The following is a 24,841-nucleotide window of genomic DNA, read 5'->3' on the forward strand; positions in this document are numbered from 1 at the left end:
AAGAGTTGGCAAGACAGTACAAACAGATCTGGGAACAAGCTAACAAATACCTACACTATTAAAGTATGTGGACACCCCTTCAAATTAGTGGATTCAATTATTTCAGCCACACCCGTTGCTGACAGTTGGATCAAATTGAGCACATAGTCATGCAATCACCATAGATGTGCTACCTTTCCAACAAGTCAGTTTGTCAAATGTCTGCCCTGCTAGAGCTGCCCCGGTCAACTGTAAGTGCTGTTATTGTGAAGTGGAAACGTCTAGAAGCAACAACGTCTCAGCCACGAGTTGGTAGGCCACACAAGCTCACAGAACGGAACCCCCTATTGCTGAAGTGCTTAAAACCGTCCTCGGTTGCACCACTCACTACCGAGTTCCAAACTGCCTCTGGAAGCAACGTCAGCACAATAACTGTTCGTCGGGAGCTTCATGAAATGGGTTTCTACGGCCTAGCCTAAGATCACCATGTACAATGCCAAGCGTCAGCTGGAGTGATGTAAAGCTGTCCGCATTTAGACTCTGTAATCACGCTTCACCATCTGGCAGTCTTATGGACGAATCTAGGTTTGGCGGATGCCAGGAGAATGCTACCTGCCCGAATGCATAGTGCCAACTGTGAAGTTTGGTGGAGGAGGAATAATGGTCTTGAGCTGTTTTTCATGATTCGGGTTCGGCCCCTTAGTTCCACTGACGGGAAATCTTAACACTACAGCATACAATGACATTCTAGACAATTCTGTGCTTCCAACTTTGTGGCAGCAGTTTTGGGAAGGCCCTTTCCTGTTTCAGCATGACAAAGCCTGGTACACACAGAAATGGCTTGTCAAGATTGGTGTGGAAGAACTTGACTGACCTGGGGGGGGAACAACTCCATATAAATTCCCATGATTTTGGAATGAGATGTTTGCTGAGCAGGTGTCCACATACCTTTTGGTCATGTAGTGTGTATTTTGTGTCTGAGTCATCACTGTCTGTCTCTCTGGCATATAATACATATCCAGTGGGTAGATTAGGTCTCCTAATATAATGTTTAGTAGTGTACATCTTATATAAATACCATTTATCGTTTCCCTCCAGCTCTCTCTGTCTTGTTCGACACGTCAAGCCAGGGGTATGGCCAGGCACACACCTACCCACCACCAAAGGCCCTCTCCTCCTCAGAAACTCCTGTTCGGCCCCCCACCCACCCACTATGCTGTGAGTATACTGACCCCCGTGTCCGTCCGACCACTACCCCAAGCCCTTACCCAGATGGGTGTAAGCAATATGGCGGACGCTCCTCCCAACCTCATGGGTAGATCAGATCTACAAACATGAAAATTATGGTAGGGAAAAGGGATTTTTTTTTAGGGCCCAACACCACAATAGCAATGCTTAGTCTTAGCCACACTTACATTGTCCTAGAGCAGAGTTGTGTTCAATAGGGTATGCGATATCATTTTTTTTTTAACATAATAAATCCCATTAGTACCTCCCCATTTTCAGTCTGTTTTCTTGCGTTTGTTGCCTATTACTGCCTAATGATCATGACACAGGCAAACAGCCTAACCAGCACCCATAACTAGGCAGAGAGAGAGAGTTTTCATCCCCCTCCACAGCATGAGATATAAAAAGCCTGCTTTGCTGGGCCTTAATCTGTCAAACTAAACGAGAGCCTTGTGTTTTTGTCTTTCATCGCCAAGAGGAGAGGCGCGATCAATTATGACTTCTGTAAAGTAGGACTTGGCATAATAATACCACTTAGTTTTACCGAGCCGTCTCCGACTCGCCACCGGGGTCTGTTGTTGTCGGTGCCCCCCTCCCACTTCCCTCCCTTCCCACTCGTTGTGCCTCCAGTGGGCTACATGGTGATTCATTTGGCCCTTTACCAGTATTTTAGGATTGCTTCAACAGCTGCTCTGAGCTGCTTTCTCGGTCTCTCTCTCCTTATTCCTCATAACCCATTTAATGTCTATTATGGTGTGGAGGAGGAGTAGAAAACATGCTGGATGTTAGAAGTGTCGCTTGGATGAATAGCAGTTTTGTTTTCATTTGAGGTGGCGTGACATTGTTTCTTTTCCCAATAGTCAGTGCAACGGAATTGAGTACAGAAGTAGCTATTAAAAGTATTGCCTAGTTAGACCATTATTACTGGTCCAGCTGGCTGACAGGTGTTACTAGGTAGGTAATGTTAAACGTAGCATAGAGATTTTCAGAACAACCTTTTAAATTGGCAATACTTCCTCAATTCTCAACTTGAAAGACAATCCGTCTTCTAAACTTCCTTGTCTAATTGCAATTTTTGAAAATTCTCTGTTATTCAGTTTAATCAATTTTTGGCTCTATGTACAATCTTCTCTCATTGATTGAGACAAGTGGGTGTTCACCCCAAAGTGCCGCAATGTCATGATGACACTCGCCCGTCTGTCAATGAGAGAGAATTTGACATATGTGACGACCGCCTCGATTCGGTCTTATGTAGCAAAATCTGAAAATGGTGTTTTTTACATTGGATAAAAGTAGAGACTCAGAATGGTATATCATACACTCCAGTTGAAGAACAATGGGAAAGTAATTCTGCTTTGAAAGTTGATAAACTTGTAACTTACTTTTGAGAAAATGGCCCTTGAATGTTTTGGTACACCTGGACAGTTCATCTTTGTCTACACCCATTCAGCATCATTCACACCATCTCAAGTCTTAGCCCCACCCATCCCTTTAAGGATTCACACATGAGGCCATGTGCTAAACAGAGTGAGTAAGGTAGTGTAGTAAACAACCAACAATTCAAGCCTAAAAGTGGTGAAAGTAGTATCTTACAATAAGGAAAAACTGCAGGTAAAAGTACACTATCTAATCCTTGGCCTAAATCCTAATCTGACTTTGGTGCAGGTCATGTTCTTCACAAAGGAAAGGACTCAACACATACCGAACAGCTCACGTAATAAACAGAAATGTTCAAATGCCTCTCCTGTGAAGTAGTGATGTGTTACCCTACGCCTAGTTTCCTGAAACAAGTCACATATACAAAGAGCTGGCGAAATTGCTATTAATCATGTGCTGCGCTTAATGTTTCATACCTAAGGTAGCCAGGTTGAACAGTAATAACGGTCTGATTAGTTACTCATTCGAATAGCTAGTACAGAACAGTAGGGCAACTTAGATACACTACATGGGCAAAATGATGTGGAAACATATTAGTGGATTCGGCTATTTCATCCACACCCGTTGCAGGCAGGTGTGTGTATAACCGAGCACACAGCCACGGACTCTCTATAGACAAACATTGACAGTAGAATGGCCTGTACTGAAGAGCTCCATGACTTTCAGCGTGGCACCTTCATAGGATGCTACCTTTCCAACAAGTCAGTCATATTTCTGCCCTGCTGGAGCTACCCTGGTCAACCGCAGAGTGGTCAAGTTCATCTGTCCTCGGTTGCAACACTCACGACCGAGTTCCAAACTGCCCCTTAGAAGCAACGTCAGCACAATAACTCTTTGTCGGAAGCTTCATGAAATGGGTTTCCATGGCCGAGCAGCCGCACGCACACAAGCCTAAGATCACCATGCGCAATGCCAAGCGTTGGCTGGAGTTTTAGCTCGCCGCTATTGGACTCTGGAGCAGTGGAAACGCGTTCTCTGGAGTGATGAATTACGTTTCACCATCTGGCAGTCCAATGGACGAATCTGGGTTTAGTGGATGACAGGAGAACGCTAGCTGACCGACTGCATAGTGCCAACTGTGAAGTTTGGTGGAGAAATAATGGTCTGGTCTGTTTTTTTATGGTTCAGGCTCCTTAGATCCAGTGAAGGGAAATGTTAACACTACTAATGGCATTCTAGACAATTCCGTGCTTCCAACTTTGTGGCAGGCCCTTTCAGCATGACAATGCCACTGCATAAAGCGAGGTCAATACAGAAATGGTTTGTTGAGATCTGTGTGGAAGAACTTGACTGGCCTTCACAGAGCCCTGACCTCAACCCTATCAAACTCCTTTGGGATGAATTGGAACGCCGACTTTGAGCCAGGCCTAATCGTCCAACGTCAGTGCCCAACCTCACTAATGCTCTTGTGGCTGAATGGATTCAAGTCCCCTCAGTAATGCTCCAACATCTAGTGGAAGGTTTCCCCAGAGGAGTGGAGGCTGTTATAGCAGCAAAGGGGGGACCACCTCCATATTAATGTCCGTGTTTTTGGAATGAGATGTTCGACAAGCAGGTGTCCACATACTTTTGGCCATGTAGTGTTTTTGTATGTGGTTGGATGGAGATATATGGAGTCAAAACAGATTAAACACCAGTAGCTGAGTTTCACCCAGGACTATGCCTAATATTGTAATATCCCCAATTTCAATCACAACTCAATTACTTTCACCTAATATTTGCCCTGTTTGTGTGGGTCTCTCTCTTTCTCTTTTCATTGTGTGTGCGCAGTAAGCAGTGGCCCCCCCAGCACAGTGTCCAGTGCAGGGCCCTCCTCCCCCACCTCAGTGAACCCATCAAACCCAGCCATACACTTCAGCTTCAGTGAGTAGTCCGGAGCCCCCTCACCGGATCCCACAGAGGAACCGCAGGACAACCCAACACCTGTACCTTCAGAGGAAGCCGTTATTAATCCATCCATCCACACTGTGCCCGTCAACCTCTATGAGTGCCTTCAAACTCTTGTTAGTAATCACAGTCGCATACAGTGCTGGACCCTGAGGACCGTTCGTCCTATTTTGTGGACAAAAACAAACAAAAACCCTCAGGCGGATTGTCTGTCCAACCAACACTGCCCCATTTGAGCGACAGCCAGGGGAGCCTATGACCAGTGTCCTCGGCAGGGTATAGACCGGCCTGAGGCTGGATGGAATCACTACAGCCCATCTGTCTGTCCTTGATTCAGACTGCCTGCTGATGTTGTTGCTGAACAGAGACAATGGGAGACCTCCTTTCACAGAGACGGGAGGCAGGTTCAGAATATTCTACACCAATCCTTGCAGACAATTATTGGCATACAGGTATAGTTGAGCCAGTTGATCAAATACGGACTGCTTTCTCAGTTTTGTTGTGTGTCCCTCTTTTTATATTCTGTTTTGGGGTGGCTGTACTTTACGTGATTGGGGGGGGTACAATACGATACAACAGGAATACTGTACTCAGTGTACAGTATTCCTGTTGTACAAACACATTAAGAACACCTGCTCTTTCTATGACAGACTGACCAGGTGAAAGCTATGATCCCTTTTTGATGTCACTTAAATCCACTTGAATCAGTGTAGATGAATGGGAGCAAACAGGTCAAAAAGGGATTTGTAAACCTTGAGACAATGATTGTGTGTGTCATTCAGAGGGTGCGTAACTCAATATTAGGAAGGTGTTTCGTTCTGGTGTACTCAGTGTATGTTTCCTATCATGTCTACACAGCATTTTGTCATGAAATAATACACAATTCATATTTTATATACATAATTGTTTTTATCCCATGTGAAATACATTTCATATCCTGATCTCAATATACCAAAAATATAAACAATACACGTGTCTCAACACCTTACATAAAATACTGTGGTAAATATATATTTTTTACAGTATTTCAAGGGTAAACCACTCCAGAGGAAAATAGCTGTGCCTTTAGCCTTCCTCAGTCTATACTGGGTTTGGGTCCTCAAACTATTTTGAACATTTCTGCTGACTTGCCAAAGTTCTGTTTTTAATGTTAATTTAAACGATTGTGTATCAAATGGTGTAATACATATTATTTGGGCATTTGTATTGTCCCAGTGGGGATAAATAAAGTTGAATATGTATTTATGGATAATAAAATAAACATTTTTAGTTGGAAGGTATGCATTGAATCGTTTAACAAAAACAATGGGTTTCTTGTACAGTAATTCTCCAAATTGTAAAACCAAAAGGTTTCTATGGATTCTGAAAAGAACATCAATGTCATTGGTATGTAGTAGTCTATGCTATTTCAAGGATGCTCTCAACTGCACTAATGTAAAACTAGCACTGCTGAATCTGTAGAACAAAGCTTTATTTTTCTTCACATTGGCTTTTCTTGATAGTAATGATCTATTTAATGATGGAATTAGGACTTTTTTTTTGGTGGTTATTTAATGTGGTTATTTAATGTGCCATGTAATATCAGCCAAAGATAGTTGATGCTGTATAGAATCCTGTCCTTAGACATTGTCTTATTAAGGTCTAGCAATAAAACACCAAGGTTGTTTTATTAAAAGTAATATCTGATTTCTGAAGGTTGTGGTTCTTCATTAGTCTCAGGCAATAAAAAAATATATTTTAACAAGTAATAGGGGCACTATTGTGTGGCGGGAGGGGTGGGTGTGGCCAGGTTCACTATTACAGTATAGTAAGATATGCTCGCGACTCAGTGGCACCACACATTGGATCAAAGACGATCGTTTGCTTCAATTAGTTGAGTGGATAGTGAATGACGGGAGAGAAACAGATCTTTTAACAAGCCTTCATTGTACAGTTCAGCAATGCCCATACCGAGCTTAAATGCGAAATCACAGAATCCATAGAAAGATACGAAACATCCTACATTTGTTTTTGTTAGTTCTCCTCGCATAGGGAAGAGCAGAAAGCCACTGAAGTTGCTGTGTTTTATTGTGATTTATCAAAGATGGTGAAGACTGAGGAGAGGCCCACATAGACCACATCCTCCAGCTCCAGAGTCACTGCATTGGATACATAGTAATGACCCCCACTATTATACTAACCTGCCCACATTATTTTATGCCATTGCCCAGCCTGTTTTCTAAAATGGCGTTCTCTCGCTTCAGCTCATCCACCTGGCTGTCACTCTGGCCTCCAAGTACCTCCACGCTCTGTTGCACCACCATGTCTAGCAACGTCCTCAGCCCAGGTGTCAGTTTGCGCGGTCTCTGTAGTTTCGGTCCTGTGACTGAACAGTGGCGTAAAAAAATTATTTAAGTCGTTTTTTGAGGTATGTGTACTTTAAACTTTTTTTTAAAAATAGGCTAAATAGTAAAGTTCTCTACATTTCTAAAGAAAATATGTACTTTCTACTCTCTTACATTTTCCCTGACACCAGAAAGTACTGGTTACATTTCGAATTCTCAGGCAGGACAGCAATATGATTCACGCACCTGTCAATATAACACGTTGTCATCCCTACTGCCTCTGATCTGTCGGACTCACTAAACATAAATACTGCATTTGTAAATTATGCCTGCATATTGGAGTGTGACCGTCTGTCCATTAATTTAAAAAATAAAAGGGTTAGGACGTTATTCTCCCTGATCCCAGACAGAACAGCAACGCCAGCAGAGCTACATCACCTCTTCATTCTGAAACAGAAACTATGCATCTATGAGGCTCAGTCCGCTTCTTCTCATACGCGCTGGTCATGGTGAACTAATACATGGGAATTTCAACAGGTGTACTCAGAGGAACATTTGGAGAACATAGCCAGGTATGGTGGGTGATGTAACAGAACACGGGTTAATATTACTCCTTGACATGTCATTCAACTTTAAGGCCATGGGAAAATCCAAACCGTCGTTTTCTTTCGATGGACAGTATTCCTGCGTGTGAATGTGGATCTGTGTGCGCGGTTGTGCGTTTGTGGGAGACGGGTCCCATCTAGTTGTCCAGTCTAAACAGGGCGTTTTGTCCCTGGTCTATCAACAGGCTGCGTTGTGTTAATTGTCCTTATCGTGGTGAAGGTCTAGACTGACGGAGCCTGTGTTATTGATCTATAAAGAAAGAGAGGGGTGTTGTCTGACAGCTGAGTACATCTGAGTCACTGCTCTTGGCTGGGACGCCTCTATCTCTCCCTCTTTCCTCTCGCCATCTCCTCTCCTTCTCTTTCCTCTCTCCCCCTCCGGCAAACCACAATGATGACTCCTTCCTTGGCTCCAGCTCTGAAGTGTTGCTATGGAGACCACTTCAATTCAGCTAGCCCCCCACCCCCCTCTGTGTAATTGACTTCTCCTAGAGACAGCGGGTGAATGGAAAGAGCTGCGTCACCCTACAGGGAATGCGACGGGAAAAGCTGCGAGTCTGCCTTCTCACTGATTGCCAAACACTGATGTCATTCATACCCACCACCGTTGGCCACACACACACTGGTGCACATACACAAACATGCACACACACTGAATACATTTAGATAGATTTGATAATTTAAAACACAATACAACCCCAAGTGGATAACGAATTTAAAATCATCTACGATTACACAAAACCAGTTTGAAAATGTATTTCCATTATTGTCCTCTTACATCAATGGCTCAAAAAATATTAAGAACACAGTAGACCTAAGCTACAACACTAGCCATACTCGGGTTACAGATCTAATAATTCATACATTTTTTAAAGCTGTTTGTACGCTTTCCAAAATCTCATAGCGCATAAAAAGTAAAAACACAAAATGTAAATGGAGATTAAAAGTCTCTCTGCTTAGTTTTAAGTTGAGGCAATTTGTATTTGATAGGCAATGTAGGTTCAGTGTAAAGGGCATCGACGGGACAGCCAATGAGAAACAAAGACAGTCTGATAAAAGTAGGCCCGGAGCGCTTCTTCAACAGCGCAATACACCTGCTTCTCTGAATGGTCAGTCACTCCATTGGATCCACTCCTCTGGTACTGGTCCTTCTTTGCCATGAATGTAGCACCCACCTGGGTGATGCCACAGCTGCTGAAAAGCACACGAAAAGCCACATCTCGGCAGTGGTCAGGAGCATTCCCTGAACAGTCCCTGAACTTCCTCTGCTACCTATGGACATAGCATGCAGTCGTGGGTTTAATACTTCCAAACAGACGAATCAAAAAGTCACGTTAGTTGAATCCAAACAGCCAGCTAGCTATCAAGCCCGAATACTTTTCATCACAATCCTGAAACTCTTCAGAGTCAAGAACACAAGATATAGAGCCAAACCCCTGATTTAGAAATGCAACAAAAACCACTTAGAAATAATACAAATATGTACGGTACTTACAGAGCTTTCTGCCTAGGCTACTTTACAGTGCCATGGCAACCACAGAACCCACACTGAATACATGGAATAGACACTGGTGCGCGCACACTTCTCTCTCTCTCACACACCAGTGTTCATTTTGGCACTCTTTTTTTGGGGGGTGAGTCTTAGTCATTTTGACTAAAATATAATGAAGTCTTAGTCACATTTGTCATTTGAATAATGATTTAGTCTAGTTGTCAAAATGACAAACAGTGGGCCATTTTAGTCAACTAAATGCCCTTTCATTTTAGTCACATCACATTTGTATTGCCTCCTTACTTCCATGTGCACACACATACAATGCCTTGTCCTACCAACATGCAGAAAAATATAACATCCTATTCTCTTCCCAGCAGCAGAAATATGACATGTACAGGAGCTGTCCAAAGTTACGACACACCTACTCATGCAAGGGTTTTATTTTTACTATTCTCTACATTGTAGAATAAATGTAGTAATACATAAATGTAATAAAAACTATGAAATAACACATATGGAATCATGTAGTAACCAAAAAGGGTCAATCAAATCTAAATATATTTTGGATTCTTCAAAGTAGCCATTCTTTGCCTTGATGACAGCTTTGCACACTCTTGGAAGTCTCTCAGCCAGGTTCTTGAGGAATGCTTTTCCAACTGTCTTGATGGAGTTCCCACATATGCTGAGCACTTGTTGGCTGCTTTTCCTTCACTCTGTGGTCCAACTCATCCCAAACCATCCCAATTGGGTTGAGGTCGGGGGATTGTGGAGGCCAGGTCATCTGATGCAGCACTCATCACTCTCCTTCTTGGTAAAATAGCCTTTACACAGCCTGGAGGTGTGTGGGATCATTGTCCTGTTGAAAAACAAATGATAGTCCCACTAAGCGCAAGCCAGATGGGATGGCATGGCATATCTCTGCAGAATGCTGTGGTAGCCATGCTGGTTAAGTGGCCTTGAATTCTGTCACTAGCAAAGCACCATCACACCACCACCTCCATGCTTCACGGTGGGAACCCCACATGCGGAGATCATCCGTTCACCTACTCTGCGTCTCACAAAGACACGGCGGTTGGAGCCAAACATTTCACATTTGGACTCATCAGACCAAAGGACAGATTTCCACCAGTCTAATGTCCATTGCTCGTGTTTCTTGGCCCAAGCAAGTCTCCTCTTATTATTGGTGTCCTTTTAGTAGTGGTTTCTTTGCAGCAATTCGACCATCAAGTTGTAGAAACATCTCAAGGAGGATCAATGGAAGCAGGATGCAGCTGACCTCCATTTCGGGTCTCATAGCAAAGGGTCTGAATACTAATGTAAATAAGACTTTTTTTTTTTTTTTTTTTACATTTGCTAACATTTCTTTAAAAAAAAGTTTCTGCTTTCTCATTATGGGGTATTTTGTGTATTTGATCAATTTTAGAGGAAGGCTGTAACGCAACAAAATGTGGAAAAAGTCAAGGGGTCTGAATACTTTCCGAATGCACTGTATACTCTCTATATATAGTTCTATTTTGATCAAGAAAGTTTGATTAGAAGTGAGACTAGAGATGACGAATGGGTCATCAACTGCCAACCAGTCAGCCCACATGTTTAGTTTTTGCGTGCGACTTTCTAAAAAAACAGCTCATCGTTGACTTGTGTGTGGTCAATGCTAGCTTTGTTCTTAGACAAAGAGAAATATGCAGCATTCACTCAACCCCATAGTAAGGATATAACTGTGTAGCTAAATGGCACTCCTCTCTTAAGTTTGAAACCATGAGCCTGAAATGTAGTACTAGAATATGGGGAATGATTTGCCCTACTCTCACAGATGCCTAACTCTGATGATATGCATCATCACAGCCCTGTAGAAAATGTACATGAGACACACCGACATGCCCACCCCCCGTTTCCTTTCCTCTATGTATCCCTTTCTCAAGCATTTCAAACCTTCACGGATTTGTGAAGGAATGGATTCATTCATTGTATGGTGTCCATAGTGTATGGTAATCATCCATTAAGTAGATTCAGCCACGGGCTGATTTTTCTTTTGGTGGGGGGTTGAGCGAATGGTCAGGGGGTCGGAACAAAATTACAAATTACCAATCATTTGTAGACTGCAAATTGACTTCGCTTACATTTATATATGATCACGTGTCTCTATTATGGGTTGGAGTACTTGGGAACAGATTTCCACATTTAAAATCACTTGGAAAAATCCTCAGATAACGTGGAGCGACAAATATAACTTTTTGGCCCGTGGGGCCGCCAGTTGAGGAAACCTGGTGAATGGTGTCCATAGTTGTATGGTGTCCATAGTTGTATGGTGTCCATAGTTGTATGGTGTCCATAGTTGTATGGTGTCCATAGTTGTATGGTGTCCATTTTAGGACAGCTTCAGAGTATAATACATTACATTTTCAGTTATTTGATTCATTTCTCCTTTTGGCTACATTGGAACTAATACATCTTTCCCCATATGTGGTCGGTTTAGTTTGCATATGCCAGCCCTTCCTCCTCCCCCTCATTTACATGGGAGTCACAACGAGACACAACACTGACTCACAGAAGAGACAAAGATCCCAAAACAACCACAGAGGCTCATGGTCTGATTTCAATAAATGTATTTTTATTTGTCATCACCAGGCTGTTTCCCTTTTACAATGAATCTGTGGTAGTTCTAGTTTTTTGCATTTTAGATTTAAAGAGAGAGAGAGAGAGCGCGAGAATATTGCACTGAAGATAGTAACAGACCTATGATTAATACAGCTGCAAAAACAGAAGAACTACAGTAGTACAGCGTTTTTCTTATAACAACAACATCTTAGGGAAAAACAGTAAAGCACAGCCCAGTAATAGTATATGCCATCCCAATACCAGTTAAACAATCGCCTGTTTCAAATATACGGTTTTAAGAGAGCATTTCTTGATTTATTTCCACGTTAGTCAATTATTACATTCAGGATAATAACTAAATAGTTCACATGCAGAGAGATGAGATGGGAGAATGACAGAACTTGTGTTCAAATGACTTCATTGTTTCGTAATGAGAGAGATGGAACTGAAATATATTAGTTGTTTTTCATCTGTACTTTACAGTAGTCAGCATTGACTGTTTCTTTGTTCAATGCCTAGGATTTTGATACGCTTTGATTCAAATCCTCTAATATGTGAACGTATAACGAGAAGGATCACATGTTTCTAAACATGTCTATTTTGATTTTGTTTTAAGGTGTAAATACATATTTGTGTACCGCACATGAATGTACATGTATCATTCACTTTTAATTGTTTTTCTTTCAATGTTTTCAAGTCATATTCAGGAAAGGAAAAAGCTGCTGTTGGTACTTTTTCGGCGTTATTGTGTGTTTCTGTAAGTATTGGACACCAACTGTTTGTGTTGTTGGGAAATCACAGTTTTTCCTCTTGGACATAACTGAAAATTAAACAGCAGCCACTGCAATATGGATAAAAACGAGATATCCATTTTGAGTTCAACTTTTGTTCTAGAAATTAAATCCGAATACAGTAATCCATCACTTCCTTCGGCTATCCTCCACTGATTTCGCATTGGACTAGTAACCGAAAGTTAAAATCCCCGGGATGACAAGATACAAATCTGTCGTTCTGCCCCTGAACAGGCAGTTAACCCACTGTTCCTAGACCAGTTAACCCACTGTCCCTAGACCAGTTAACCCACTGTCCCTAGACCAGTTAACCCACTGTTCCTAGACCAGTTAACCCACTGTTCCTAGACCAGTTAACCCACTGTTCCTAGACCAGTTAACCCACTGTTCCTAGACCAGTTAACCCACTGTTCCTAGACCAGTTAACCCACTGTTCCTAGACCAGTTAACCCACTGTTCCTAGACCAGTTAACCCACTGTTCCTAGACCAGTTAATCCACTGTTCCTAGACCAGTTAATCCACTGTTCCTAGACCAGTTAACCCACTGTTCCTAGACCAGTTAACCCACTGTCCCTAGACCAGTTAACCCACTGTTCCTAGACCAGTTAACCCACTGTTCCTAGACCAGTTAACCCACTGTCCCTAGACCGTCAGTGAAAATAAGAATGTGTTCTTAACTGACTTGCCTGGTTAAATAAAGGTCCAATAAAATGTAAAGTTTCGTTCCCATATTGTTTTAAACGTATGTTTTTAGGACCGATACCCAGCTGAGAATGCTGCTCAATGCAGAGTCTCAACGGATACTGATGAAGATTTAGTCTTAAGTGCATTACTGTGGCTTGAAAACACGATGACATTTCAAAAGGAGTAGGACAAGCTTTTTGTCGTCATTGTGATGTCGCCAGATTGACTTCGGATGCAGTATAACTATAGCTAAGTTAGGATTGAGGGGAGAGCACTGACATTTTTTGCTAGCTAAAGTTAGCATTGCTAGCTTCTTCTGACCGGCTGGGCTGATTGCTTGATCAATGTATTGATACATTTGATTCATACATGCCCTCCCTCTCTCTAACCTAGGTGACTCTAAACAGTATTCAACATGACATGCATATCAACGCTATCGCAGTGCATAATAAATCTGTAGCTTACACATGGAGTATTTTAATGATACTGAAAGGAAACATTCACTCGGAGCGAGTCTGGCTAGCTCTGCTGCCGGTCTAAGAACAGACCTGGGGGGAGGCTCTCCTGCATACTGTTATATGAGCTTACAATACAGTATTTTCAAGCACATTTGAGTAAGTTCAACAAAAGGACAAGGATGGCATCCTTCCCAGGCTAGCGCAAGATCGCTGCAGACTGTGGGTTAATGGTTTCAGCCTCTAAGAGGAGACTGTTTAGGTTCTGAGTCCGATAGAGGGAGAGAGTGTTCCCCTTGCAGGTCGATGTCTTGTCTGTCTGCATTCTTGGATTCTGCAGCAGACTATGAGTCAGAGACAGTATCTCCAGCAATACCAGTCTGCCCCACTCAGTCCACTCTCTCTGACCTCAACTCAGGAGCCCCAAACACACAACGCAGCAGTTCTAATAAGAAACACATTACATTTTAAGAATCACTAAGCAAAACAAAAAAAAATCGATGACAATCAGACGCCTATTATAAAATAAATGTTCAGTAATCTTTTTGAAAATACAATCTAAGAAATGTAAACAAAAGAGACATTCATAATTGTGTTAGTCCTACATGTACTGTAACTGATATTGAAAAACAATTTTAAAAATAAAGAAATCTAATACTGATCATGTATACATAACTGTAAATTAATTGGATAAATAAAACTACCAAAACGTAAGAAAACAATATAACATTAATCAAAAAATGACTAAGCTCTATGGAATTTAATGTGAATCAGATTTGTAATGAGCTCCAATGTGACTAAGCTCTATGGAATTTAATGTGAATCAGATTTGTAATGAGCTCCAATGTGACTAAGCTCTATGGAATTTAATGTGAATCAGATTTGTAATGAGCTCCAATGAACAGTGCGGCAATTTTAAGAAGCTCCACCTCCTGATTAACCAACAAAAATACACACCGCACTGGCTATAACTCGGCATTAAAAAAAAACAACACTATGATGCATCTTCAAAACCCAACCCTGTCTCCGTGTGTACCACTCATGCACATACTTCAACACACAACTTAATGCTACTTGACTGTGGTACACATTGCCACATCTCTACCCACTACAATCAACAACATCACATTCATGCTCGTCTGATAAATAATTTCTTAGGGTTGAAAAGTCCGTTTTTTGTTTTTTAACTAGATAAATAGCTACCTGTGTTATTTTTTTAAAGTTTTTTTTACCTCTTCAATTAAGAAATCATTCTGAAGAACAAGTCTTATTTATTTATTTACATACAGTATGGAGTACTTTCGCTAGGTACTTGTCCTAAAATCAAACGCTACCATAGTTCACATTATGGTAAAGAATGATAATTGTATATTTTCGGTGCTTCTCTCACTAGAACCACAGCCCGACTCCTAAACTCCCCTCTGGAAAAGTGCATTCTTGCTTGGTGCAATACCTTGCTCTTTGATCATGTTATTGTTTGATACATTTGCTGGGTGACACTTTAAGATAGGGGACAAATGCTGACCAGCATATCAGTAACTGAATCTAAATGTGCTGGCTAAGCTGGCTAATTAGCTTTTCACCTACCAACCTTGTGCGTATACAGCATCCATCCATATGGATATTAGGCTAACTAGATATCCCTGGACAACGACTATCGATTTGTCCGTGTGGCATTTTCTCCACGGTTTCTTGACCTATCCCTGGATCCAAGTTCACCGCTCCACAATGGATAGTAGGAAAGAGGAAGCCCTCATCATACTCCTCTCTAATCCTTCTCTCTTGCCCAATATACCGCAACCAGAAGGCACATGAGAGCGACCGCCTACCACCGCAGTCATTTTTGCAAAATAACACCCACACAACCCGGTCTCACAAGGACAGAATAGACTCTATTGCTACATTCTCCACGGAAGGCCACTGCAGTTTCCATCGCTTCATCAAATCGTTTCATACAGACAAGTACAATATAAATAAGCGGGAGAAAACGTCAAAATGTACACGGAAACTGCATTTAACATCCTCCTCTGCTGTGTTATCACAAAATAGCATACCTCTAATACAATCTCTCCCTATATCAATATAGAATGTTTATACTGTATGTTTTTGAATTGAGTATTCTTCTAATGCAACCGACAAAAGACGACGATAAGGACTTCAGATATTTAGAAAGAACCATTACGCCCAGCAGAAATATGGCGAATATAGAAATGCCATCCCATTGACCTACAGTATAACGTTCACTTCAGCCAAACGTTTAGGTATCAGAACACGTTTGTACTCCATACTTGGAGACTGCAAGGACTAGACACATGGTCAAGGACCCTCTACCTCTTCAAGGAAGGAGTCTGAGCTAAATGCAAGCATCATACTTCAGCCACTGAGGGAAATAACCCATAAAAGCTAGTTCTTTCAATAAAAGTGGCACCTTCAGGCGCCTCCTAAAGCTTCACAACAAGCAATGTGGTATAGTCATTTTTTTTGTTGGAACATCAGTTGACGTAGTTAAGAGTACTGAGAAAGCCAAACGCTATAGAATAGAAAGCTGCATCTTACGTAATATCCCCAAACAGGAATAACATCTCATATCGAAAAACAAAGCCTCAACTTAAGATACTTACAAAAATACTACCATCATACAACATTGTGCGTAGTCTGCGTACAATTGAGATCAACTAACTGTTCACCTCTTAAAGGCTTCGGACTTATTTCGGAGAGTGTTGAACACCTCAAAAGTGTTTTGGCACTTACTTTGGCCCTCCTGGATGTGCAATTTTTAAATTGTATTTCATTTTGTTGGGTATTTCTCTGAGTTCAAGACGATCAGTAAGACTGCACAACTGTGCACCGTCTTCATTGACTGGGAGTTGACATTGTTAAGATGGCTCTTTTGGTTGGAAAGTGTTGTCCATTTAGATGTGGATTTGGGTGCAGTATGATTGGAAAGCTTTGAAATAACTATTCAGAATTACCCTCTTCACAGATGATCACAAAATGTGTGTGTTGGGGAGGTTATTTGTGAAAAGCAAAATGAAATAAGATCAAATAAAGAGGTGGTTTTATCGTGCGCGTATGTTGTTTAAACCGAAAGCGTGCTAAAAATGAATGCACCTCACACCTTTTTACAGCTACCATGGACCCTATATCAATGTTTCTGCCTGAGTGGTGGCTGTTCTCAGGTGACATTGACCAGTTGGAAGCCAGTACACCAACCGAAGACTACAGCAAATGCAATGGAGTCTTACACCATGAGAGAGCAAAATGTAGAGCTGACAGAAGAGAAGGCTTTGGGAGGATAGAGAGTAGCAAAGGACCTCTCTCTACCTGCCAAATATGGAGTGATGAGGGGGGGAGGGTAAAATAGCAAGCGGCGCAGAACTTAGAACTCAATCTTGCAGGCAGGGAAAGACTCGTCCTGCATGACCACTGTGCTGCTGCTGGCCAGGACCATAATGTTCAGGTCCTGCTGTTTTTCATGTGTCTGTTGGTACCAGTCCCGCGTCACCTCCGTGTCATGAGTAGGGATCAGAGTCACCTAGAGTAGAGAGGAGGACATGTATGAGTCAAAACTACCAATACTGTGCATCAATACATTAATCAACCAATCAGCCCAGACGGTAAAATTAGGCAGCATAATGTTACGTCTTGTTCTTAAAAGTTTTCTTCTGTTCAAGAATATTTCATATTAACAGATTATGACCAACCAGGATCATTTTCCTGGCAATCCCAAGACGTCATATTCTAGATGTTATCTGGTCAGATTACAACCAGATAAAGACATGTTTTGCCAGATGCTAATTCATGTTTTTCAAAATGTCGTATTAAAACCAGTATACAACCGGACAAAAGATGCCATACTGATGTCATTGCAACCAGAGCCATATATTTAGCGTGTGTTCGTAAATTCAATCTGGAGTGCCAGAGTGCGCTCTGGGCATTCATAAATTCAGAGCGTTGTCAGCGCATACTGGACACTCTGGCCGAGGAGTAGGGTTGATCCGAGCGTTCTGACCTCACAACGGCAGTCAAGTACCCAAGCTAACTGGCTAGCATTTGCTAGCTTCTTAGCTTCTTCCGGACACAAATGAGAGAACACCTCACTCTGACCATTTTAAATCGCCCGAGCAGAGCTGGTTAGGCTGTTTTCATGACATCTGGAGCGTTTGGTGACTGTAACTGGCTGCTGCTGACAACAATTTAATCCTGCTTTTTTGCCGTTTACTGACACCGGCCATATTCAATGGGTGTTGAGCGTTTGTAAATTCATCAGTTATTCTGCGCTCTGACACACTCAGACGAGAGTGCTCGGAAATCAGAGTAGATAGCCAGAGTGAATTTACAAACGCACCCTTAGAGAGTTGGGCCAACTTTTAGAATTTTGAGTATTGTTCTAATTCTAAACGTTCAACTGCATAGCATTGTTTAAATATTCACCATGTAATGTTAATGGGGAGCTAATATGGCTGCCATAGAATGTTGAAGTGTCATGTAATTGCGCCATAATGCAGAAACCGCATTGGCCCAACTCTCTAAATACATTGCTCTGATTGCAACCAGCTTTGCCCACTGGGAGTATTGTGCGATACTCAACAGGAAACGTTAATTACATCATTGTCATTATTCAAACTGTCGGAATGCAAATGACTGTGGAACAACATTGACAGTTACATCGTGAATGTTACAATCTGACAGCTCATAAATAATTACTGTATGTCAGTCTCAGTGGCTGGTAAACATTGTCAAGCATCTGTTGGCAATACCAAGTGTGTAATTTTCCATTTTACAAGTGATTCAGATCAATGATTCTGAATATATCCCGGTGGATCCTGAGATTAGCAGTGGTGCAGAATGCCTCCGCAGCGAGAAAACACAGGCTAATGGACATGTGGAGAAAAGTCCAAACCAAATGAATTAACAATGTGGAGAAAAGTCCAAACAAAATGAATTAACAATGTGGAGAAAAGTCCAAACAAAATGAATTAACAATGTGGAGAAAAGTTTAACAAAATATGTATACTTACAATGTGGAAAAAAAGTCTATCAACATTGTACATAACAGCAGAGACTGCATGTATGCAGACAAAGAGAATGAGAGTAAGCACCTGTAGATTGGAGCCCCACGCGGCCTTTCCCTCGAGCAGGGAATCCAGGACTCCACGACTAGGCTCTCCACCAGCTGGGTCGTTGCCGCTCACCACGTAGTACGCAGCACGTACCCGCTTGAAGAACTCCTGGTCCACGTTCTTAGCACTGCAGTGGTTGGGCACGTAGGCCAGGTCCACATAGATTGGAGGACCAGGGGGGACAGCTGAACTAGATTTCTGGGAGTTGGTACCTGGAGGAGGAGGACCATAATGTAAAATTGTATAAGTCTCTAATGACTTGAGAATGACTAATGACTTTTCCTCTGTTTGATTGGGGGGGGGGGATTCAGACTTATACGTCTATGTAAATCAAGGGTAAATTAGAATGGGGAATTGTGTGTCATAAAGTCCTGGGGAATCTTTGAACGTAAATTACGTTTTTAAAGTTTCCTTAACTTTTTACAGGCGTGAAAGTGTCCACTACTGAATATGGAATCACATCATCATATCTAAATATTGAGTTGTATCATCATACTTTATTTTTACCTACCCAAATTGCTCTTGACGCCATTCACAAGGCCTTTCCCTGGAGCGTGTAGGTCCACCTTGGATCCCTGGCCCTCGGACATCCACGTCAGCCTAGAGCTCCTTTCCGTGTCCCTCCTCCTCAGAGAGACCGAACGAGGCGAGGAATCCTTCGCAGGGGTGGTAGACCTCTTCCCCTTCCGGGCTGGGGACGCAGACTTAGGCTTGCCCAGGCCCTTCCGCAGGCTCTTGGTGGTCTTGTGGTCCTTCTTGAGCATTTTCTCTGTGCTGCTCTGGTTGTCAGGGAGGGCCTCTGGGTCCACCATGCACACATCAGGGTGAGGCAGGTGGGGGAGTGGATCCTTCATGGGGGCAGGTGGGGGGTCATGGGCCTTCGCAGCTGATCTGGGGGAAGGGGGTTGAGTGCCCCCTCCTGTGGCGGAGGCAGATAGTTTATCCACCGGCAGGTGTTCTGCATCTTCGTCAGAGTCCAGGTTCCCCTCTGCGGTTATCGACGGGCACTCCTCGGTCTCGGGAGGTACGTCAGAGTCCGACTGGGACGCCAACGAGTCACTTGCTGATGTGGGGGGCGTCTCCTCTCCAGCTAGCACTATCCCAAGTCCAGTTGCCATGCCACCAGGAGGCATGGAAACTGGGTGCGATCCCGCTCCAGCAGCTCCACTTTGAATGTGCTGTCGCTTCTGCTTGTGAGACCTCCTCTTGACCGAGTGTTGCTCCCGGTCATCTTCATCCCCCTCCGGAGAGTGGTCACTCCCTTTGTCCTCTTCGCCATCATCGCTGGAGAGGGCGTGTGGACTGGGGTTAATGAAGGATGGGGAGATCTCCCCTTTGCGGTGTTTGAATTCACACGAGGAATAGCCAGGGGGGGAGGTGGAGGTAGCCTCCATATGCAAGTCAGTGGGGCAACTGGATTCTCCATCTGCTTTTGCAGATGCCTTTGTATGGTGGGCATGTTCTGCTGTGGACAGAGGGGTGGGCTCGCCTGTGGATACACATTCTTTTTGAACATACTCTTCCTCTGCTTCTTCCATTTCATACGCTTCTTCCTCCTCGTCTTCATAGCCTGGAGGAGGGGCACTTGGGCATGCGCCCGGCCCTTGTAGGAGTTCCCAGTCAGATAAGCTACTCCTCCTCCTTTCGACAATCTTCTCTTTTTTATCCTCTACCTTCTCTTTCTCTCCCTCCTTCCTCTCCATCTCTTTCTCACTCTCCTTCTCAACAGTCTTGTCTTTCTTCTCCTCTGCCTTCCCGTCTTTCTCTTTCTCCTCCAACTTATTTTCCTCTACTTTCTCCTCCTCCTCTACCTTTTCCTTCTCTCCAGCCACCTCTTTCTTCTCGTCCATCTGTTTTGTCTCCTCCTTATCCTTCTGCTCTGGCATTTTGGTGTCCTCCTTTATGGTCTCTACCTTGATCTCCTTCATTTCTTCCTCTTTCATTGCCATCTTGTCTTTCTCATCCTTTGTCTCTTTTTCCTCCTTTTTCTGTTCTGTTTTAGGCAGGTCTGCTGTTGTGACACAAGAGGCTTTGCTAGCTCCACTGAGGACTTCTTGGGGACTTGTGCTAACCTCAGTAGCCCCGTTGGAAGAGGCTTCAGTTGACTGCTGTGGTTTTGTCACCCCATCAGATTGGGACACTGTTGTGGTTGTACTGGAGTTAATAGTGACCATGTATGTCTCAGCCATGGACAGCATGCGTTCTTCTTGTTCTGTCACTGCAAATTTCTGGCATTCAATGCGGCATGGAAGAGTACTGTCCTCCCTTTTGCAAGTGTAGGACTCTTTGCTGACCGCTGAGCCCTGGGATTCTCTGTCAGAGGAATCAGCTCTTTGCAATGGGGAAACCTCAAAGAGAGCCCTTGAAGTGGATATGGTTTCAGCGGGTTTGGACAGCTGGGAACATGGTGGTTCTGAAGCTCCAGCAGACGTTATGGTTTTGGTTTCAACAATGCCCTCAAGTTTATGAAAGTTATCTGAGGTTTGACCCTTGTCCATCTCAGGGCTTGATGATGAGTCTTGTTCTGTAATGTCTTCGGCTGGAGTAGCTAAGACTGGAAAGACTTTTGTCAGACTGAATGTAGCTGAGGTTGTTGAGGTAAGCTTTTCAGATGCCTCTAGGTACTCATCCTTTAACATGACCCCTGAGGTTGAGAGGGTTGAGTGCATGGCTGAGGAGTCTTCAGCTTTGAATAAAGAATACTCAAAGGAAGCACCCTCAGAATCTGTCCTGTAGGGGCCACTAGACTCCTCCCCCAACTGGTGGCTGGTTAATAGAAAAGCTGAGGCAGATGAGAGGTAACACAAAGGATCTTCCTCAGGTTTTCTACTAGTGGTATCTGGGGTTCTCTGCTTGTCAGCTTCAATGTCTCCCTGACTGTAATGTTTATCTTCACTGGACTTGGTGGGCAAAGAGGGGTCAGGACTGTCAAACCTCTCCTCCTTTAACCCCAGTTGGCTGTCCTCAGAATACTCTGAGGATTCAGAAGGATATCCTCCAGATCCTGTTTGTTCTATTGCAGTGGAACTGCCAGACTGGAGTGGCGAGGCCCCAACTACATTCTTCAAAAGGGAATCTGCAGTATCTGCTGGTGGAGGGCTGCTTGTGGCCATTGAATGGGAAGGCTCCTCCTTTTTGAGGAGGCTGGGTTCAGGTTCGGGTGAGAGGGTCTTCTTGTCCTCTTCCTTTGTCACAGGACGTTTAGAAGTAGTGGTATCATCCAATATAGATTTACATATTTCTTTTTCAGACTGCTCTCTCGCTCCCTTCTCCACATCTAGATCACTGGCTTCATCTTCTGCATCATCTTCCTCATTATCACAATCCTCTCCCACCACCAGTAGCCTCTTATCTACACTGTCCGGAGTGCCTTCTCTCTCAGAATAGCCCATTGTAGATTTACTGGTGATAGTGCTTCCAATTTGAGTGCACTCAGATGCAAGAACATTATCGTCTAGGAGCTGTCCTGAATATCTGGCCAAGGAGGCAGCAGTGGCCTGATTGTCCTTTTCCTTAGGCAAAGCTTGATGAGGTAACATGTCTTTTTCCGTTGGTGAGTAGTGACCACAGGGAGAGTCCCCTCTCTCACTATCAGATGAATCCATATAGTCTTTCACTGGCTCATCTTTTTCCTTCTCTTTCTCTGTGGTCTGCTTCTCAGGGACGTCTTCAAAGGGCATGGCTGTAGCTGAGGCTTGGGCATCGGTGTTGGCTTGACTCCATGAGGAAGAGGCTGTTTCCTTTCTGCCTGACTGGACTGGTATATACTCCTCCACACTGGGAGATGCTCCAGTCTTGTCCTTCATTTCATCCTTCTCAACTTTTTCAGGTTTATCTTCTTTGAGACTGAAAGCAAATGAGTATTGCTCTGCTGCTGGGGTGGTCTTGTTGTCTTGAGTCTCTATATACATAAAGCTGTTTTCCACGTGTGGTGTAGATTGCCCCTCCTTCTTATCACTCACTTCCTCTTGACCTTTCTCTTTGTCATCGTGTTCAGTGAAGGCACTTGAGCTGCAATGGAGACTTCTCTCGCTCTTGGGGAAAGGTGGAGGGGTGTAATCAACTCTGCTGAATGACAGCGGTTCCTCTTTTTCCTCGTCCTCTGAGTAGAATGCAGCTGCACCAGCATCTGCCTGGCTAATGTTCCTATTATCATCAATGCCAATTTGTGTTGACAGATCAAACTCTCTAGATACCTCACGGTCTTCTTTATAGTCTGATTCCTTTTCTTTTGAAATGGGCTTTTCATAGGGTTCATACTTAGACACATCAAAGCCCTGGTCCTCTTGCAAGCTCACACTGACAGTCTCCGTTGTTATTTTGTCAAAGCCTTTCAATTTTTCAGAGGCACTGTCTCCTTTTGTGGCATCGACGTGGCTCACTTTCTCAGGAGCCTTCTCAGAATCTTTATCCAAGACAAAATATGAACAAGGTTGTGTATGCTCTGGGGAAGCAACTCCCCGCTCTTTTTCAATTTCCATCTCAGCTTCCTTGCCTGGTTTCTCATCTTCTTTTGGAGAAACATGCTTTGTCTTTTCATCCGTATTAGATGCTTCTTTGCTTGTTGTCATAGATTCATGCTGTGTTTCATGCTGGGTGGATACTGTCACACTGGCCTTGCTGTCAGTGCTTAATAGTGTTGAAACTATAGACTGTTTGTCTGTAGTGGTGGTGTCAGAGGCTGGCTCTAATTTGGTGGTAGGCATAGCAGAGACTGGTTTCAAGGTAGGGAAACCAATGGTGGACTCTTGACTGGGATGGGTTGCTGATGTGGTCTCAGTTGTCTTGATGTCCTTTTCTAGTTCAGGGGAGAGTCTATGTTGTCGATCTTTATGCTGCTCTTTGAGGTCTTTATCAGGAGAGGTCTCCCATTTTGGTAATGTAGACACAAGCCCAGTGGTCTGTTCAGAGTGGCTGTCCTTCGTCTGGTTACTAAGCACATTCTCTGATGACTGAGTAGAGAGCAGGTCTTGAGAGATGATCTCGTGTTCTGATTGTCTAGGTTCCACTGATAAAGGTCTTGAGCCTGCACCACCCATGCAAATGGATTCCTCTTCCTCCTCCTCATCTCCGTCTGAGTACTGAAGCTGAAATGTAGGTTCAAGCTTTGTTGCAGAAGTCACCTCTACCTTTTCTATCATTGCTGTCTGTACGCTGTGTCGTAAAGCCTCTTTTAGATCTTTCTCTTGCACCTCCCTTTTCTCTTTCTCCCATTTCTCCTCTCTAGTAGGTTCAATCTCATGAGAACCATATTTTCCTGTCTCTTTCACGCTCATTTCATAGTTGACTGTGTCAGCTGTTTGACTTTCTTTTGCTCTTTCGTCTCCTTTTATGGGTTCAGCTTCATAACTGTCATCTCTATCTTCCTCTCTTTCCTCATCGTTGATGTCTTCGAAATCACTATCTTCTTTTTCTTGCTCCTTTTCCATCTTCTGTTCTTTACTGAATTCAGCCACATAAGTATCATCTTTCTCTATCCTCTCTTCCTGGCTCACTTCAATCTCAAAAAATGTATTGTCGTCTTTTTCTTTCTTGCCCCCCGTGGTGGATTCCACCATACATGTATCATCCTTTTCTTTCTCTCTGTGCTCTCCTTTAGTCGGTTCACTGTCAAACGTATCTCTCTCTTTTTCTCCTTCCTCTTCTTTCATTGGTTCAGACTGAAGAGGATGTTCTCTCGCCATCTTTTCTTCCTTGATGGCATCAGTCTTACAAGTGTCATCCTTCTCATCTTTCATGGGTTCTTTCTCTTGCTCTATTTTTTCTGTAGTGGTGGAGTCTGAGGCTGGCTCCACTTTAGAGGTAGAGATACAAGAGCTTAGCTCGTTTTTAGAAGTGACTATACTCCCTATTTCTTTCTGTTTTTCTTCTTTCGTAGGTTCAGACTCAAAGGTATCATATTTTTCCTTCTCATTCTCCTCCTCTTTGAGGGGCTCAGCCCCACAAGTATCATCTTTCTCTTTGTCCTTTTCCTTCTTCTCTTCCTTGGTTGTACCAACTTCCTTGGTTGTACCATCTTCCTCAGTTGTACCAACCTTTTCTGTTTCTTTCTTCTCTTCCTTGATGCGTTTAGCTTCATGAATGTCATCTTTTTCCTTCACTTTCTCATCTTTATCTTCCTTGATGAGTTCAGTTTCAGTGGTACCAACCTTTTCTGTTTCTTTCTTCTCTTCCTTGATGGGTTTATCTTCATGAATGCCATCTTTATCTTCCTTGATGGGTTCAGCTTCAGTGG

General features: G+C 43.2%; 2 protein-coding genes across 19 annotated transcripts in view; one reads left to right on the plus strand and one right to left on the minus strand.

Annotated features, from left to right (window-relative positions):
• Positions 1 to 6,216, plus strand: part of LOC112218283 (inositol hexakisphosphate and diphosphoinositol-pentakisphosphate kinase 1-like) — a 67,945-nt gene extending 61,729 nt beyond the window's left edge. For 15 of the 16 annotated variants that reach the window (XM_042301288.1, XM_042301284.1, XM_042301286.1 and 12 more), the window contains 2 exons: positions 1,078 to 1,197; positions 4,414 to 6,216. In XM_042301288.1, coding sequence (XP_042157222.1) covers positions 1,078 to 1,197; positions 4,414 to 4,514 — 221 coding nt within the window. In that variant the 3' untranslated portion in view covers positions 4,515 to 6,216. The remainder of the gene's footprint in view (positions 1 to 1,077; positions 1,198 to 4,413) is intronic. The other variant, XM_042301289.1, reaches the window with a different exon arrangement.
• Positions 6,217 to 12,972: 6,756 nt separating this feature from the next.
• The window catches only part of LOC112219190 (microtubule-associated protein 1B), a 72,380-nt gene continuing 60,511 nt past the window's right edge, over positions 12,973 to 24,841 (minus strand). For 2 of the 3 annotated variants that reach the window (XM_042301303.1, XM_042301301.1), the window contains 3 exons: positions 19,118 to 24,818; positions 18,586 to 18,818; positions 12,973 to 17,018 (listed from right to left, as the gene is read on the minus strand). In XM_042301303.1, the coding sequence (XP_042157237.1) occupies positions 16,863 to 17,018; positions 18,586 to 18,818; positions 19,118 to 24,818 (6,090 nt within the window). In that variant the 3' untranslated portion in view covers positions 12,973 to 16,862. The remainder of the gene's footprint in view (positions 17,019 to 18,585; positions 18,819 to 19,117; positions 24,819 to 24,841) is intronic. The other variant, XM_042301302.1, reaches the window with a different exon arrangement.

This window comes from Oncorhynchus tshawytscha, linkage group LG19 (assembly GCF_018296145.1).
Source record: "Oncorhynchus tshawytscha isolate Ot180627B linkage group LG19, Otsh_v2.0, whole genome shotgun sequence".
Classification (NCBI taxonomy): domain Eukaryota; kingdom Metazoa; phylum Chordata; class Actinopteri; order Salmoniformes; family Salmonidae; genus Oncorhynchus; species Oncorhynchus tshawytscha.